This window comes from Syngnathus leptorhynchus, chromosome 9, assembly GCF_054491065.1.
Source record: "Syngnathus leptorhynchus isolate UIUO chromosome 9, UIUO_Slep, whole genome shotgun sequence".
Taxonomy (NCBI): domain Eukaryota; kingdom Metazoa; phylum Chordata; class Actinopteri; order Syngnathiformes; family Syngnathidae; genus Syngnathus; species Syngnathus leptorhynchus.
In genome coordinates this window covers 3,533,047-3,549,453 of record NC_141203.1, presented here as the reverse complement: position 1 = coordinate 3,549,453, position 16,407 = coordinate 3,533,047, and the positions used below count along the sequence as shown (strand labels likewise).

The window sequence follows — 16,407 nt, the reverse complement described above, 5'->3', positions numbered from 1 at the left end:
AATAAATGATGGGAAATTACATACAATGACTGGGAATGAGCTGAACATGGAGTTTGAATGCTTAGAATCTGTCAAAGAATGTAGAGATTCCATACTGAGAATGAGATCATGATTTTTCAGGAGATTTCAAGAAGATTTTTAGGAAGTGATTCGTTCACTCTCGTTCACTGGAAAGATTCGTTCTTTTTAACGAATCCTTCACTCACGAGCCAACACTAACTGTGACGTCCGCAAACAACCACCAAGTCAGCACCAGCGCAGTTGAGCTCGGCGACTGCGGACTAACTGGTGCTTGGCAGCTTCCGGAGGGGGGCGTTGTAAACATTAGCGACCAACGGCCATCGTGGACCCTCGGGTACCATGGTGAAGGCGACAATTAGACCCGTTTCCCGAGAGCCCACGCGCAAATTATCAACAGGTGAGTTTCTCTCGCCAAAAACAAGGTTATGTGATTTTGTTGACTGCAAATCAGATAGCTAGCTAGCTAGCTAGCTAGTTAGCTAGCTTAGCCATCACGTTGGAAACGGATAAATCCAGCAACTACTGGGTCGTCGGCGTCCCCTTTTTTGTGTTCTCTTGCGGTGTCAGCCGGTTTGATGAATAGTGCGTTCGTAACAATAGCCACCAAATTGTCGGCCACGTTTATGTTCAAGATGTGCGTACCAGAGACGTGGGAATCATTGTTTTTCTAATCCCAAACGCAAACAACTTGTGTTTCGCTGCATTTGCTAACTGCGTCCCTTTTTCGAGTCTGCGAATTCCGTTATTCTGCACTCAAATTATTCTATTGTATTATTCTGCACGCATTTTGTCCAACTAATCTACGTGTGACAAATTAAACGAATTACATTTTATTCTTATGGCAATCTTTGAACCAACATACGACTATTTAAACACATGAAGTAGGTCCCAGAACGAATTAAATTCGTATGTAGAGGTTTGACTGTATATCCTTCGTTTGAATGTTTGGCATAAAAGCACACTTTTACCAATTCTAAAAAGTGCTAATTCTGGCAGAGAAAATCATCTGGCCAATTGTTATTATTAAGGATGTTCCTATATCACTATTTCAATATTCAAACTGTATTTGTATAATATCTGCCAGTATTTATATTTTCAAATGATCACTAATACAACATTCTAAGAGAATCACAGTATCCCATTTCTTTTCTCATGGATGCATTCCACACCTGTCCGCCAAATGTGCAATACAGACAGCCCATATGATTTTTTTTTTTAATACAGTGATACCGTGATTACAATTTGTTTTGTATCAAAGCTTATAACTCAATTTAGCTTTATATTAAATACATGTTCCTCATTGAAATACAATAAAATGCCATTAATTTGTTCCAGACCTCCCAAAGCACGGCCACTTTCAGTAAAGAAAAAGGTTATTTCTTAATCTAACAATTAAAAAAAATAGATAATGAGGTGACTCGGTTCTTTTATTCTTGTCCACATTTCATCTGCATGTCTGTGGTCCAATCACATGATAGCTGATCCCCTCCGTGTGGTCGGCGTGTTTGTTTTCATATTCATCTGCGCATGGTTGTTTATTGTAAAAATATTGACACATCTTGCTGTCTGTAGCAAAGGCTGTCTTCAGTGTCTCCACTTTCCACCTGCCGGACCTCCCTCCTTTGGTTTCTGTTTGATGGTTGCACTCCACCCCACCAACTGACCTCAGAGTAACCGACACACAAAATGGTGGACGTCGCAAAGTGGCCCCTCTTCAGTCTGATGGCACCCCAGGAACTGACAAGCGTATGGAAAGCATTTGTTTTTGGAGCATCCGCAAATGAGGCCATCTTCATAACCAGCGACGATGAGGTGACACACTTAATAATTAGCATCGCTAGTCGCTGTTTTGGAACCCTTCAAGCAAACGGGTATTTGAGCACTAAAGGTGGATCAACACTGATGATATAACAATGCTAATAGGCATGTATTTATTCTCTACAGTATCTTACTGAGTCTTAGTATTAGTTGTCATCATCAGCACGTCTGTCTTTTACTGCCTTGTGGTGGCCAAAAAATGAAATTGCCATGCTATATTGTGATGCACACACTGTTCAATTCGTAATATTTTATTTAATTATTGTATTAATATTTTTTACGAGGCTTTTTCACATTTGCTTCTAAAAAAACACAACCAAAAAATTCATGTGGTTTCTTTCAGCTGGAATGGAGTAAGTGGGTTTTCCATTCATTTCAAAGGTAAAAGGTGTTTTAATTAATAAACAAGTATTTTTAGTTACAAACGTGGTCAATAACTTAAACTCGTATCTCAATATTGTTTACACTCCAATAGGCAAGGCAAGTTTATTTGTATGGTACATTTCAACCATAAGTTAATTCAAAGTGCTTTACACAAAACATGAAAGGCATCAAAGAAAAAGAAAGCTTTAAAAGCATCAGGGCACAGTTAAAAACATTAAAAACAATTGACGAGATGCCCCCATAAACAGTCCGCTGCGTCCACTAAGAAAAATAAAAGCTGCATACCCAGTTGACACGTTCTTTTCCCCCTCAGAACAAAACAAGAGGTTCCACTTGGTGGCTTTAAAAATGTTTTATTGATACCACCATGTTGTCGTAATAACACACAAGTTTGGCAGTAGTAGTCAATGAATCTAGCTCTCTGGCTGTTTTCTCACGTAATCAGGATTATTTTATGGGATTTGTTCTGCCCCTTTCAGGTCTTTGTGTTTGGGCTCAACTGCAGCAACTGCCTGGGCACTGGAGACAGCCAGAGCACCATTGTGCCCAAGAAGCTGGACTTCCTGAGTGGCAGGAAGGTAATCAGCATGAGCTACGGCAGCGGTCCGCACGTGCTTCTGGCCACCGAGGGTATTGTCCTGTGAATTGTCGCAATATTGGTATTTTTTATTTTTTTGCTGAATCTTTTGTAATTTCAGATGGCGAGCTGTTCGCCTGGGGACACAATGGCTACAGCCAGCTGGGGAACGGGACCACTAACCAAGGGCTAGCACCAGTGCTGGTGACAACCAACCTGCTCAATAAGAAAGTGACCGAGGTGGCCTGCGGCTCGCACCACTCCATGGCGCTCACTGAATTTGGAGAGGTAGGTGCTTCTCTACTAGCAGCGTAGAAGAAGTATTAACTTATCCATTACTCCCCCTTTATTCTTCATTCTATCGTCAATATATGAAAAATTCTCTCTCATTTTCGCATGTTGTTACCGGAAGCCACATTATAACATTATATACAAAGACATGCCACGAGCCCTGCTGAATGACAGTTGCTGTGACGTCACACCATCTCATCCGACTGCGCAAAATATGAAATCACGAATTGAATTTTATTAATTTGGATAGAGAAGATGAGGACTTTGACGGATTTGCGTATGAATATGGATCAATAATAATGTGAGGACAGTTGAGTACATGGTTAAACTGTAGAATAAAGTACAACCGAAATCACTTTCTTGCTCCCGTGACGTTACTTTTCGTTTACCGTAAATCATGGCATGTATGCGCCCTATGACGCGGTGCTCCCTATGTGTGTGTTAAATACAGTAATGGCACGCCTAACTGAGTTAGGCTTTGGTTGTGAAAATATGGCAAATCTTAATAACAGTCTCCATAGCCCATCAAAACTACAGTAGTTGACCGTTTTGATCGATAGTGAGCATTAATAATTTTGTGAAGGCAGATATTTTTGTTTTATATCTGCAATTGCACCTCATCATGTGACTTTTTTTCCCACGTGTCAGGTGTACGCATGGGGCTACAATAACTGCGGCCAGGTGGGTTCCGGTTCTACAGCCACTCAGCCTCACCCGCGTCGTGTTTCCAGCTGCCTTCAAAACAGGATGGTGGTCGGCATCGTCTGTGGGCAGACTTCGTCCATGGCGGTAGTGGACAATGGCGAGGCAAAGACAAAACATTGTTCTTCGCTCTCTGGTGGAATGTTGCTCAGATTTGACTTGTTTTTCTCTTTGGACAGGTGTTCAGTTGGGGCTACAATGGGAACGGGCAGCTGGGAGTGGGGAATAACGGCAACCAGCTGACTCCTTGTCGAGTCACCGGTTTGCAGGGTCTGTGTGTGCAACAGGTGAGTGATTACACTTCAAGCTATAACCACAATAAGGAACATACCGTATTTTTCGGACTATAAGTCACGTTTTTTTTTCATAGTTTTGGTGAGGGGGCAACTTATACTCAGGAGCGACTTATATGTGAATTTTTTCACAAATTTTTAAAATTCAAAAATCTGCGATGTAGTGAAACCGCGATCAACGAACCGCGATGTAGCAAGGGATTACTGTAATTTGAACTGCAAGTGACGTCAGCGGCGCGGCGGTTGTTCACATAAAGGACAAAGGATTAGATCACGGGATGACGAAGGGCCCCACGTTTGAAGGAGTTAATGATTTGGAGTGACACAAGGTTTGAAAAACCTATTTATGTTATAGTTATTTGATATACAGTGGAGCCACGGATTTAGACCACAATCGCTTCCAGAGAAGCTGACCGTAGTCCATTTCCTGGGCGTCATTAAGAGATTTTGTCTGATTGATACCAAATTTGAAACACAGTTACTTATCGTACGGGAGAATGCAAAATTGTAAAAAGTGTGAATTTTGGTCATTGTGGAGGAGTATTTTCAGTTCAAATTGTTGAACTGTTACAACTACAGTTTGCATCCCTGACGTGTTATTGGCAAATTAATATGTTGCGGTGTGTAATTGTTTTTTATTTCATGGATAATACTTTTTTTGTCCAGTGTATTTTATACAAGATTATTATAATTAAGATTTATTTAAATATTATTTCCCCCAATATTTTATGAAATTTATTTTTCATCAAATGTTTTACGTTTTCATTTCTTTCAATATATTTTACGTAAATTCCTTTTCGTAATTTCTGTAAAATGTATATCTAATTGTTTGCACTCTAGGTCGTGTGTGGGTATGCACATTCATTGGCGCTGACGGATGAAGGCATCCTCTACGCGTGGGGTGCCAACACATACGGGCAACTTGGCACGGGGAACAGGAGCAACCACCTTAGCCCCGTGCAGATTATGAGCGAGAAAGGAAGGTCTGACATTGCAGCAATGCTTTGTGACGCTTTGAACATGCTTGATGTGTGATTTCCAGCTCTTGCGATAATCTATTGTGACCCTAGAAAAATCGGTTTCATTAAGGCTTACAATTTTTAATAACCCTCTTATCCAACAGAACCTACATTGTGTATTGAGTTGGCAGTTCGCAGAAAATATAAAATTAGTTTTGTTCAAGTTTAATGATTGAAGCACGATTTTATTCATTCTATATTAATTGCTTGCAGTAAGAGTTGCAGATCACACAGAAAACAAACAATTCTTTGTTAGCATGCTGGAGCAGATTAACGACATTTCCATTTATTTCAACACGGAAAGATGATTTAATTGTTTTGAGTTTCAAATGTGGTCAAGGAACAAATTAAAATCATGTTTCAAGACACTAGTGTACTTTTTTAAAAAGAGTGCTTAAGACAAAATGTTCCAAGAATGAACGCAAAAAAATATATTTATATCGGTTACGGTGTCGTGTTTTGTTTGCTGTCCAGGATCGTGGAGGTGGCTGCCTGTCACTCTACGCACACGTCGGCCGCCAAAATGCAGAGCGGCCAGGTGTACATGTGGGGCCAATGCAGGGGGCAGTCCATCCTGCTGCCCCACCTCACGCACTTTGTCTGCACTGATGACGTCTTTGCCTGCTTTGCCACACCCTCGGTGATGTGGAGGCTTCTGTCCATGGGTAAGATGTGGATGTAACGGATAAAAGTAAATGTTGTGCTACCCAGACCCACGCTTTTCCAATTATAAGATGGAAAAATGGTCGAATTGCAAATTGTTTCCTTCCCTCAATATTGCATTTTTATACGTTATTAATTTTAATAATTGCATTTTAACAAACTATTAATCAAAACCATCAGATTTATTGTACGTAAATGTATTAGGTATTAGTAAATCAGTCTTATAGGTTAGGCTTTCACTAAAATAAATGTAAATTAATATTTAAGGCAGTCTCCACATCAAAAGTTAACTTTCTAAAAGTTTGGACATGCAGTCTTTTTAAGCGTTCCAAGGCAATGAAATCAGACCAGTGATGGTAGTCTCTGTTAAGTACATTATGAAACAAGTCAGTTCTAAGAACTGGGATCGGATTAACAAGGGGTTCCATTCTCCTTTCAGAGTTTGATGACTTTCTGACGGTGGCTCAGTCACTCAAGAAGGAGTTTGACAACCCAGAAACGTCCGATCTGAAGTTCTGCGTGGATGGCAAATACATTTATGTCCACAAAGCAGTTCTCAAGATCAGGTCAGACTCACTTCATGGTATACATGAAATGTTAGAAGAAGAAAAGAGAAAAGCAAAGTGCAGTAAAGCATATAAGACAGAGGGCAGTGATATTCGAGAGCCAAACTGTTGAAGTAATCACAGTTTTCTCCCATTTGCTTTAGTCTTGCAAAACTTTGCAAACAGTTATCGTTGGCTTCGCAGGCTACAGATTAGTACCCATGCCTATCATGCTAGCAATTTTGTTTATTACATTAAGGTGTGCATGTTCATTTTTGGGGGACTACTGTGTGACTTGCATTTACAGTATGTGGCTTAGTTTGGGAAAATTAAAGAAAACCAGAAAAGAAAGGGAAATAAACATCTCACTCGTACACATCACCTAGTTAGCATAGGCTGTTATTATTATTTTTTTTTTTTTCAGCAAATACTTGAGGACAGGTTCCACATTGAAATACACGATAGAGTTAATTTAGGAATAATTAGGTGGAGAATTACTGTAACATTATTTTCGAAATAATACTCGGAGCAGACAAAAATGGACTCTGTGGCCTGTCAAAGCAAATCGTGCAGACGTCAGGCAAATAGCAACTACAAAACTGCTGTCTGAAATAAAAGAACTGTGAGATTGTTTGTATAGAGAAGGACTGGATTTTGGTAAGATGAAGCATTCTTTATGGTCTATGAAAACCATAAATGACAGACTCTTAGCTCAACCAAAGCAGAAATAAGTGCAAAACCTTTCCGCGCCGTGCTTGGTCAGTCTCAGTTTCCAGGGTGTGTTTTAGCCAAATTGTAGATTTTTTATTTATTTTTTTAAACTCAAATCACACGAGGTCCGACAGTAAGGTCGCATTTGACTTGAAAATGATCTGTGGTCTGGTTTAGGTGTGAACACTTCCGCACCATGTTCCAGTCGCACTGGAATGAAGACATGAAGGAAGTGATTGAAATCGACCAGTTTTCCTTCCCAGTGTATCGCTCCTTCCTGGAATTTCTCTACACCGACAATGTGGAGCTGCCGCCAGAGGACGCCATCGGTCAGACCCTAAATCGCGGATGGAAACTGTCTTCATCTGGCTCTGTGTCCTTTTCTGAGCTGAACTTTTCCATGTGCAGGACTTCTGGACTTGGCCACGTCCTACTGCGAGAATCGGTTGAAGCGTCTGTGCCAGCACATCATCAAGAGCGGCATCACGGTGGAGAACGCCTTCACGCTGCTGTCGGCCGCCGTGCGATACGACGCCGAGGTCCGCCTTTGCCTACCCACGAGAAAAAAAAAGTTCATCATGGCATTATAAGTAATCCTTCAATTGTTGTTAACCAGGATCTGGAGGAGTTCTGCTTCAAGTTTTGCGTCAACCATCTGACTCGAGTGACGCAGACGAATGCCTTCTGTCAGATCGACGGTAATTTACTCAAGGATTTCATACGTCGCGCCAGTTGTTGCGGCGCTTTCAAGAACTGACCTAGAAATGATGCGTTCAGGGACATTTAGTCCAGTCACCTTTTTTTTCTACTTGAAAGACTTGTGGTATTCAACTGACCAAGGAACTTTAAGCACTTTTTCTACTTTTTGTTTTTCCTTTCCATTGATCATCATTTGCACTTGTGGACAGATCCAAATGTTTTTATCAGTAGCACTTACTCGGAAAGCATATATCCTATAGTGCCCTGCAAATAAATGCTCAAAACATTTGATTTTTTTGAGCGTATCAAAAGTCTTGAGTTCATTGACTTGTCAATCTAACTTCTGTAACTAGGATTCTCCACTAATCATCAATTCCCAGCTGAATAACTGCTGTGGATTCCCATCACGGGTAAAGTTAATAATATATACAAACAATATTTATTGTTGAATAATTCTTTATTTCAAACATGTGTGGTATAAAAAAAGTCAAACTAAACAGAACGTTTACAAAGAGTAGGAAGGAGTCAACTTTATTCAGTAAAGCATTCTATCTTTGTCTCTTCTTCCAAATGATCCTGTAGAACTTACCGTAATTTTCGGACTATAAGTCGCTCCGGAGTATAAGTCGCACCAGCCATAAAATGCACAATAAAATGAAAAAAAAAACAACATATATAAGTCGCACCGGAGTATAAGTCGCACTTTTGGGGCAAATTTATTTGTCAAAATCCAACACCAAGAACAGACATGAACGAGCAACAACAAGCTAAACGTTACGGTATGCTAACGTGACATAAACACAAACGAAGACCTGAGAACAGGCCTGACGTAACATTCAGAGTTAAACACATCTGTCACTCCAATTCATTAAATCAATCAATCGTTCTTTATGTAAACAATGCCGCGTATGCGCGCTGCCGGAGTCGTGATTTGCATTTGTAATTATTCCACAGACCCATATAACAATATATAAAGTATATTTCAAATAACTATCATATCTCAACATTATCAAACCATCTGTCACTCCAAATCATTAAATCCATGGATCAAATTCCACGTGTGGGCCCTGACGTCAGCCTCATCGTTATGCCACAGATCTAGTATATAACTATATTGTAGCGTTAACAAAGTACAAGCAAAGACATGGGTTTGGTAAACGGCTCTTTATTTAACAAAACAAAAGTTCAACGAGGCAACAACTACTGAACTTCCAGCCACTGAGGTGGAAGAGAGCTCCATAGAATAGGACCGGGCGTGCGTAAAAGCCATGTCCGAGCCCCATCCAGCGTCCCCGGACAGCCACCTGGCCGAGCGCCGGCCCCCGACTTCCATCCAACGAGGTGAAAGAGAGCTCCGTCGAGTCGGACCGGGTGTGCGTAAAAGTCATAATAGTTTTTCAAAACCTTCTGTGTCACTCCAAATTATTAAATCCTTCAAACTCTTCGTCATCTTCGTCATTCCGTGATCGAATCTTTGTCCTTTATGTAAACAACCACCGCGCTGCTGACGTCACTTGCAGTTCAAATTACAGCAATCCCTTGCTACATCGCGGTTCGTTTATCGCGGTTTCCCCCTTTTTTTTCTTTTGAAAAAAATTCCCATATAAGTCGCTCCTCAGTATAAGTCGCCCCCTCACCCAAACTAAGAAAAAAATTGCGACATAGTTTGAAAATTACGATACTTTATTTGAACATCAGTAGTTGTAGAAAATATCCTTAATCATACATATACACATATATATGCTAATAAAAATAAAAATGATCACTATCAGTAATGTCAGACTGTAAAACAAACTTCCCCACCCTGAACAAATAACCATTCAAAACAACTGTTGATTTTCAAGGCTATATATTTTTATTTTTTCATGCAAAAAAAAAAAAATTCCAATATAATAAAGGTATGTGTGTGGGGGGAGGGGCTGACGTTTACCAGTGGGTTGTGAAAAAAGGTATCCTTTCATTACAATGTTGTGTAATGTCTGATGTTGCTAATTTATAATTTGCTTTTGACAACTCTCCGACGGAACTAATAACCGATTGTGTTTTTGGCACATACTTGTACTGTATATGAATGGACCACCAATATTAATTCAGAGGGAAGCCATCTTTGCTAGCGTATATATATATATATATATATATATATATATATATATATATATATATATATATATAAAATGCTGATAAGAGTGCATGTTTTATACTAAAATCTCTGTATAGTCAAGAGAACTGCTCAAACAATGAATTTAACCGTTACCAATTGCGTTTTTTCCCCCCAGACTTACTGGGACAACCTTAAATGGTGGTATTTTTCAGACCATAATGCAGAGAAATTATTACATTATAAACCTAAATCTGTGGCTAACCACATAAGAGTGGAGAAACAAATTTTTTCACAAACCAGTCTGTTTTTCTGAAGAGCCCAAAGACGTTTGCAGAATTAGCTTTCAAGGTGGCTGTCAGTGATGTAGTTCCGATCTGTAAGCAAGTAAACACAGTGTCAGGTCGCTGCTCTAATAATGCAACTTTTCAATGATGGCCTTTTTCAGCTGAATTATTATCCTTACCACTTTCCTGTTCTGCTTTTCTACTACATCTTTGAATGTTTCAAAATGAAATGTGGGTGATAATGATAGTACATATGCTAATCAAGCGGCGAGGGGAAACTAAAAAGCCCAACATAGTATAAAATGCTTTCAGTGAGAGTGGCGCTGGATACCATGTAGTGAGAAAGTGGCGATCATCTGCTCAGCAAAGACAAGACTTCCTGCATCGCTGCCACTGACTTTTGCACTCCCACTTGTTTCTGCTCCAACTCTATTCAAACCACAAAAGTGACATTTAGATGAATGACGTACATTATAGAAAAAAAGGAACAACACTAGTACATCAAAAGCCTTCCTACAAAAAACAATTTTTACCTGCTAATTTGTAACGAAAAAGTCATTTTGCCAAAAATAATAATTTTACACAAAAAAGTACAATAAGATCAATTGTAATTTTACCGGAAAAGATGGAAAAGTAGTAATAAATGATCTGTGTCGTTCCAGAGTTTGTTTGTGATGGGACAACTTGTTTTAACATCTTTCTCTCAAGATGTTGCATTAAAACAAATTTACTACTGTGCCAAAATCAATAAACCATCAACTCCATCTGGATGAATCATATGACATTCACATTTTTTGGCCATAAGGCAACTGATTTAATTAACATAGTGGCGCAGGGAAACGGCTGATCTGACTAAATCACATCACAAACGAAGAGCATTTTCATTCCGTTTTTGTCATTCACTGAAGGAACAGAAAACAAGACTTCACGTAAACTATGATACATGACTTCAGATTGTTTCCTTGGTCCACTATGTTTGGCAAAAAATGATGTTACATTTAAGCGCTTGAATGTATGTAGCTTGTCATACCTTTTTGCTGTTTGCTCAGCAGCTCTGTCATTTTGCCAGAAGACAACATAACTTTCAACGCCACGTTGAAATCTGCAGACAGCATCACATCTCATAATCTGCCCTGCCGCAGTCGCACCCTTCCCGTTGTCATGTGTCATTCATTCACCTTCCTGGTTGGCCTGACAGTTCTGGATCCTCAGGAAGACATCCTTCATGTCTGTTAAGAAATCACTGAAGATGGCTTCTGTACATCCTGCTGTGTTGCAATGTCCCCAGAAGATAGCAGCGTCCAAGCCAAGCTCTAGCACACGTCACATGTTTTTTTTTTAAACATCAACACTAAAAAGCCATCAGAATTTTTGATTGTAACATTAAGACCTTATCTTGGGGGGTAAACATTTTACAAGTACACATCAACTTTAAGATTGAAAGTTGCCCGCACGCAAGCAGAAGGCAGGTAGTGCCCACACAATTGGAGTACGTACACTTGTGCTGAGGCTCCGTTGAGCAAAGAAAACAAAGATGTGGAGTCATAGTTGGTTCTTTATTTGTTAGATCTTGGGTTGTTTTACGGCAGTCAGTACACGATCCACTTCAGCAGATGAAACAACAACGTCAGACTCCAGATCAGAAGGTTTTATACTGTCCGTAAGCAGGAATACGGAAGGGAGGGGAAAAGGAAAAACATATCCTCATAAGAATGTCTTATCTACTGAATGTTTTGTATCAATGTGTCATGACGTTAATGACTTATGTGTAATGGAAAAGTTACCAAGCTGTGTGTGCTGTGTCAGTGTTCTGATTGAATATATAAATTAATAAGAGCATTTAGACATTGCTGTTGCTCCCTCTTCAGTCCCCCCTTTGACCTCGACAGAGGTCAACCATAAGGCAAGTGTTGTGCCACTCATCCCCAGTTCCTCTTCTGCATACCAAATAAGGGCAAAGACCAATCCACTTCCTCCTCAGCCTGAAACCAGCCTCACCTGTGCTGGCTGCAGTCAGCCCAGCACAGGTGTGGCTCATCTCAATCAAACAAGCTGTTCCAGATCATCTCGTCAGAGGCTGTCTACAAGACCACCTGAGAGACGGTGCTCGACGCTTCGACGTTAACCTTCCGTGGTCAGCGCTGAACTCCACGTCAAACCAGTGTCTCCTCCCTCAAATCCACCTTGGATCACCTTTTCGTGAGAGAAGTAAATATATTATTTTTGCCCTGAAACCTCAGTCTCTGTGTCCTGTCTCCTGGGTCCTCGGCACTTTTGGCTCACCACCCCAGTTGAGCGTAACTGAACGTCGAAGCCATCATGAGCCAAGCCGGGACCCCGGGGCCAGGCAGCCAAAATCATCCGATTTACGTGAGTTGGTTTTTGGTCAAGCTAAAGAGATCTCCTCACTGCAGCAAGAATTAAATAAGGCTTTCCCGACCGTCCTGTATCAAATCACTGCTCTGGAGAGAACGTCTCAAACCACAGTCAGTTCTGTGGCAACACTTTCCAACCAAGTGCAGTCTATCGCAGGAGCTCTATCGGGCATTCAACGGTCCCTGGATGCACTTACAGCCCGTGCCTCGGCCGAAGGAAATCCCGCTCCCATTCATGGCCCTGCCTCTGCTTCCAACCAACAACCTAATGGACATTTCCTTAGCACGCCAGGCAGGAATTCCTTTGGTTCCCTTACATCACTCCCTGTCTCCCAGAGCCATTGATGGTCACTCATTAGGAACCATTTCCTTCTCCACTGAACCTCTCACGCTCTCAGGGAATCATACTGAGCCCATCTGTTTTTTTTGTCCTTCATGCCCCTACAGCTCCCTTGGTGTTGGGGAGACCTTGGTTGGAGAGGCATGAACCTCACACCTCCTGGACCTCTGGTCGGATTTTGGGATGGAGCACAGCCTGTCATGCGACCTGTCTACGCTCAGCCCTTTCACCTCCAAGTAGTCCCAGACCCATGCCCGTAACCCCTGATATCTCTGGAGTTCCAAGTATTTACCATGACCTTGCCTCAGTATTTAGTAAGGATAAAGCCCTTTTACTTCCCCCTCACCGGCCATACGACTGTGCGGTCGACCTCCTTCCCGGGGCGCCCTATCCTAAGGGGCGGCTCTACAACATCTCCCTTCCAGAGAAGGAGGCGATGCGCAATTATGTTGCAGAGTCCCTGCTCTCAGGTTTCATAAGACATCATCATCTCCCTTAGGGGCAGGTTTTTTTTTGTGGCCAGGAGGGATGGCGGCCTGAGACCTTGCATTGACTACCGTGGTCTTAATGACATCACAGTGAAAAATAAGTACCTTTTGCCCCTTATTAGTTCCACTTTTGAGCCTCTGACGCATGCCCGGGTGTTCACCAAGCTAGATCTCCGCAACGCCTACCACTTAGTCCGGATCAGAGAGGGCGACGAATGGAAGACAGCTTTCAACACCCATCTCGGCTATTTTGAGTACCTTGCGATGCCTTTTGGCTTGTCCAACGCACCAGCGGTTTTTCAATGCCTGGTAAATGATGTGTTAAGAGACATGTTGAACATCTTTGTGGTGGTGTACCTGGACGATATCCTCATCTTCTCCTGGTCATTGAAGGAACACCACCAGCATGTGCGTTTGGTTCTCCAGTGGCTGTTGGAGAATCGCCTGTTCATTAAAGCCGAGAAGTGTGTCTTCCACTCTGACTCTGTAACGTACCTGGGAAACATAGTGGAGGCTGGACGGATGTGTCGATCCCTCCAAAGTCAAGGCTGTGGAGGAGTGGCCGCGTCCTACCAACCGGACTCAGCTCAGACGCTTTCTGGGTTTCGCAGGCTTCATACGCCGCCTCATCAAGGGATATAGTCAGATCGCTGCCCCTCTCAATGCCCTGACCTCCATCACACGCCCTTTTTCCTGGACACCCGAAGCCGAGACAGCCTTCACCAGACTCAAGGGTCTGTTCTCTTCAGCTCCAGTGCTCGTCCACCCTGACCCTGAGAGACAAGTCATTGTGGAAGTGGATGCTTCTGATACGGGCGTTGGGGCAGTCCTCTCCCAGCGGTCGGAGGAGGATCAGAAGGTGCATCCGTGCGCTTATTTCTCTAGAAGTTACGACCCAGCGGAGAGGAACTATGATGTGGGAAACAAGGAGCTGCTGGCGGTCCATGATGCCCTGAGGGAGTGGAGACACTGGTTGGAGGGAGCAAAGCAGCCTTTTGTCGTGTGGTCGGATCACAAGAACCTGACCTACTTAAGAACAGCAAAAAGGCTCAACTCCAGGCAAGCCCGCTATATATATTTTACAGAAAAAATATACATATATACCCCCCCCCCCACACACACACACAATGTAAAATCTTTATGCATGCGTGATACGTGAAAAGAGATCGCTTTGATTTAACGTCACTAAACATAAGTTCAAACCACCACCGTGTGATTTGACATTTTTGTGTTTGCATGGGAAAATCAAATAGACGGGGGATTATCAAAATTCATTACTGAAAATAAGAAGCATTTATCCCTATTAGCTAGCGCTGCGTTTTGGGCATGCACTGTAGTGAAATTTAAGTCAGGCTTCTTGTTGAGTAAAGTCTTCTCTTCAGAGAACTCATGGCGTTGAGGGATGGCAAATGTTTTTTCCACCCCGAAACGACTTGATAGTACAACACAAAAACAAAAAAAGACAAATACTATTTGAATTGCTCATTTCTGAGGAAAGACGACAATATGACCAGCGAACAAAAATCAAACCTTTCTGAGGTTGCGCGTTGTGAAGCCTTCTCTTTTGCAATCCTCTCTTCATACAACTCACGGATTCTTCTCGTAGCGGTGTTCCTTGAGGGAGTCTGATACTTATAGTCATTTGTTGCGATTTTCAAAACGTTCAGTGCTACCCTCGCTGTGACATCCCTAACAGCCAAAATAATTTCCTGAATAAGGTCCTGTCGGCTCAGGGAACTGCCCCTCCCAATACTTTTAACTGCAGACACAGTCACTACACACCAAGAAATTACAATTTACAAGTTGCTCCGCCCATTGCACTGCCATTAGGATAGCAGCCAATTCCACAGTGAACACACTTAGATTGTCTGATGTTCTCTTACATGACTGTACATTTAATTTATTTATGTAAAACGCTGCCCCTGTAGCCCCAGTTTCCTGGTCCTTTGAACCATCCGTAAAGGCTAGTATATGGTCAGTGTAGTTCTCCACCACCCGGCATTGAAACTCATGCACCAGATTTGCCTCTTTGTCCCTTGACTTCAAGCAGCTTTAGATCAACCTCTGGGGCCCTCAGCTGCCACAGAGGAGTCACTGGCCACAATACCACTGGGCAGAAATTCATGCCGTAAACAGCCACCTCTTGCACCACTGTCTCCCCAGTCCACCCAAAGCTTTCCCCTCTCCCTGCCCCTCTCTCCCAGCTCGCCTGAAATGCCGACTTAACTGGATGGTCATCCCCTTGGCACCTCAGGCTAACCCAGTAATTAGCCTGGAGCTGCTTCCTTCTAAAACTGAGTGGCATTTCTCCTACCTCCACTTGCAATGAGCACATTGGAGAAGACCTCACAGCCTCTGTGCACACCCTCAATGCTGCCGCTTGAACCACATCCAGCCTAGCTAACTGGGACTTTGACGCAGACCCATAAACCACGCTTCCATATTCTATTCTGGATCTTATCAAGGACACATATATCTGGCTCAAAGATGACTTACTTGCTCCCCACTCTGTTCCAGCCAGACATCTCATTACATTTAAAACTTTCTTAGATTTATCAATCACGTATGTAGCCCGACCAGTGTCGATAAACACGTGCGCCAGAGCTGCATTGACACCAGTTGTCTACGAGGCATTTATATGCATTACCGCCACCTAGCGGTGCCCATTTAAAAGTGGAACACATTTAAAAGTTTGTTAAACACTCATTTAAATAAACATTTAAATGCAGCGGAAATAAAATTCAGTAATCTCTTACTACATTGCGGTTCGTTTAAAGAAATAAAACATTCGAAATAAAACTTTTTTAATTGAGGAATTATGGCACGAAAGTTGCCCGCACGCAAGCAGAAGGCAGGTAGTGCCCACACAATTGGAGTACGTACACTTGTGCCGAGGCTTCGTTGAGCAAAGAAAACAAAGATGTGGAGTCATAGTTGGTTCTTTATTTGCAAGATCTTGGGTTGTTTTACGGCAGTCAGTACATGATGCACTTCAGCAGATGAAACAACAACGTCAGATTCCAGATCAGAAGGTTTTATACTGTCCGTAAGCAGGAATACGGAAGGGAGGGGAAAAGAAGAAAAAACATATCCTCA

The 16,407-nt window shown here is 42.1% G+C and overlaps 2 protein-coding genes across 2 annotated transcripts; one reads left to right on the top strand and one right to left on the bottom strand.

Moving 5' to 3' along the window:
• The first annotated feature begins 249 nt into the window (after positions 1-249).
• On the top strand, positions 250-8,035 carry LOC147050646 (RCC1 and BTB domain-containing protein 1-like). The gene is made up of 12 exons (XM_085921046.1): positions 250-418; positions 1,594-1,833; positions 2,703-2,853; positions 2,922-3,088; positions 3,740-3,898; positions 3,973-4,080; positions 4,927-5,069; positions 5,580-5,770; positions 6,208-6,334; positions 7,202-7,353; positions 7,433-7,563; positions 7,641-8,035. Exons 2-12 carry the CDS (start codon positions 1,708-1,710, stop codon positions 7,779-7,781), a joined length of 1,596 nt encoding a protein of 531 aa, XP_085777172.1. The 5' UTR covers positions 250-418; positions 1,594-1,707; the 3' UTR covers positions 7,782-8,035.
• Positions 8,036-9,559: 1,524 nt separating this feature from the next.
• LOC147050645 (uncharacterized) lies at positions 9,560-15,464 on the bottom strand. The gene is made up of 5 exons (XM_085921077.1): positions 14,842-15,464; positions 11,287-11,421; positions 11,139-11,210; positions 10,440-10,537; positions 9,560-10,198 (listed from the first exon to the last, which is right to left on the bottom strand). Exons 1-4 carry the CDS (start codon positions 14,951-14,953, stop codon positions 10,461-10,463), a joined length of 396 nt encoding a protein of 131 aa, XP_085777203.1. The 5' UTR covers positions 14,954-15,464; the 3' UTR covers positions 9,560-10,198; positions 10,440-10,460.
• Between the last annotated feature and the right edge of the window lie 943 nt (positions 15,465-16,407).

Excerpts from the sequence above, each read along its gene's own strand:
- LOC147050646 (XM_085921046.1), top strand. The coding sequence starts at position 1,708 with ATGGTGGACGTCGCAAAGTGGCCCCTCTTCAGTCTGATGGCACCCCAG. Across the intron at positions 5,771-6,207 it reads GTGGAGGCTTCTGTCCATGG|AGTTTGATGACTTTCTGACG; the intron begins GTAAGATGTGGA and ends TTCTCCTTTCAG. Across the intron at positions 7,354-7,432 it reads GCCGCCAGAGGACGCCATCG|GACTTCTGGACTTGGCCACG; the intron begins GTCAGACCCTAA and ends TTCCATGTGCAG.
- LOC147050645 (XM_085921077.1), bottom strand. The coding sequence starts at position 14,953 with ATGACTATAAGTATCAGACTCCCTCAAGGAACACCGCTACGAGAAGAA. Across the intron at positions 11,422-14,841 it reads CAACGCGCAACCTCAGAAAG|AGCTTGGCTTGGACGCTGCT; the intron begins GTTTGATTTTTG and ends GACGTGTGCTAG. Across the intron at positions 11,211-11,286 it reads CTGTCAGGCCAACCAGGAAG|ATTTCAACGTGGCGTTGAAA; the intron begins GTGAATGAATGA and ends TGCTGTCTGCAG.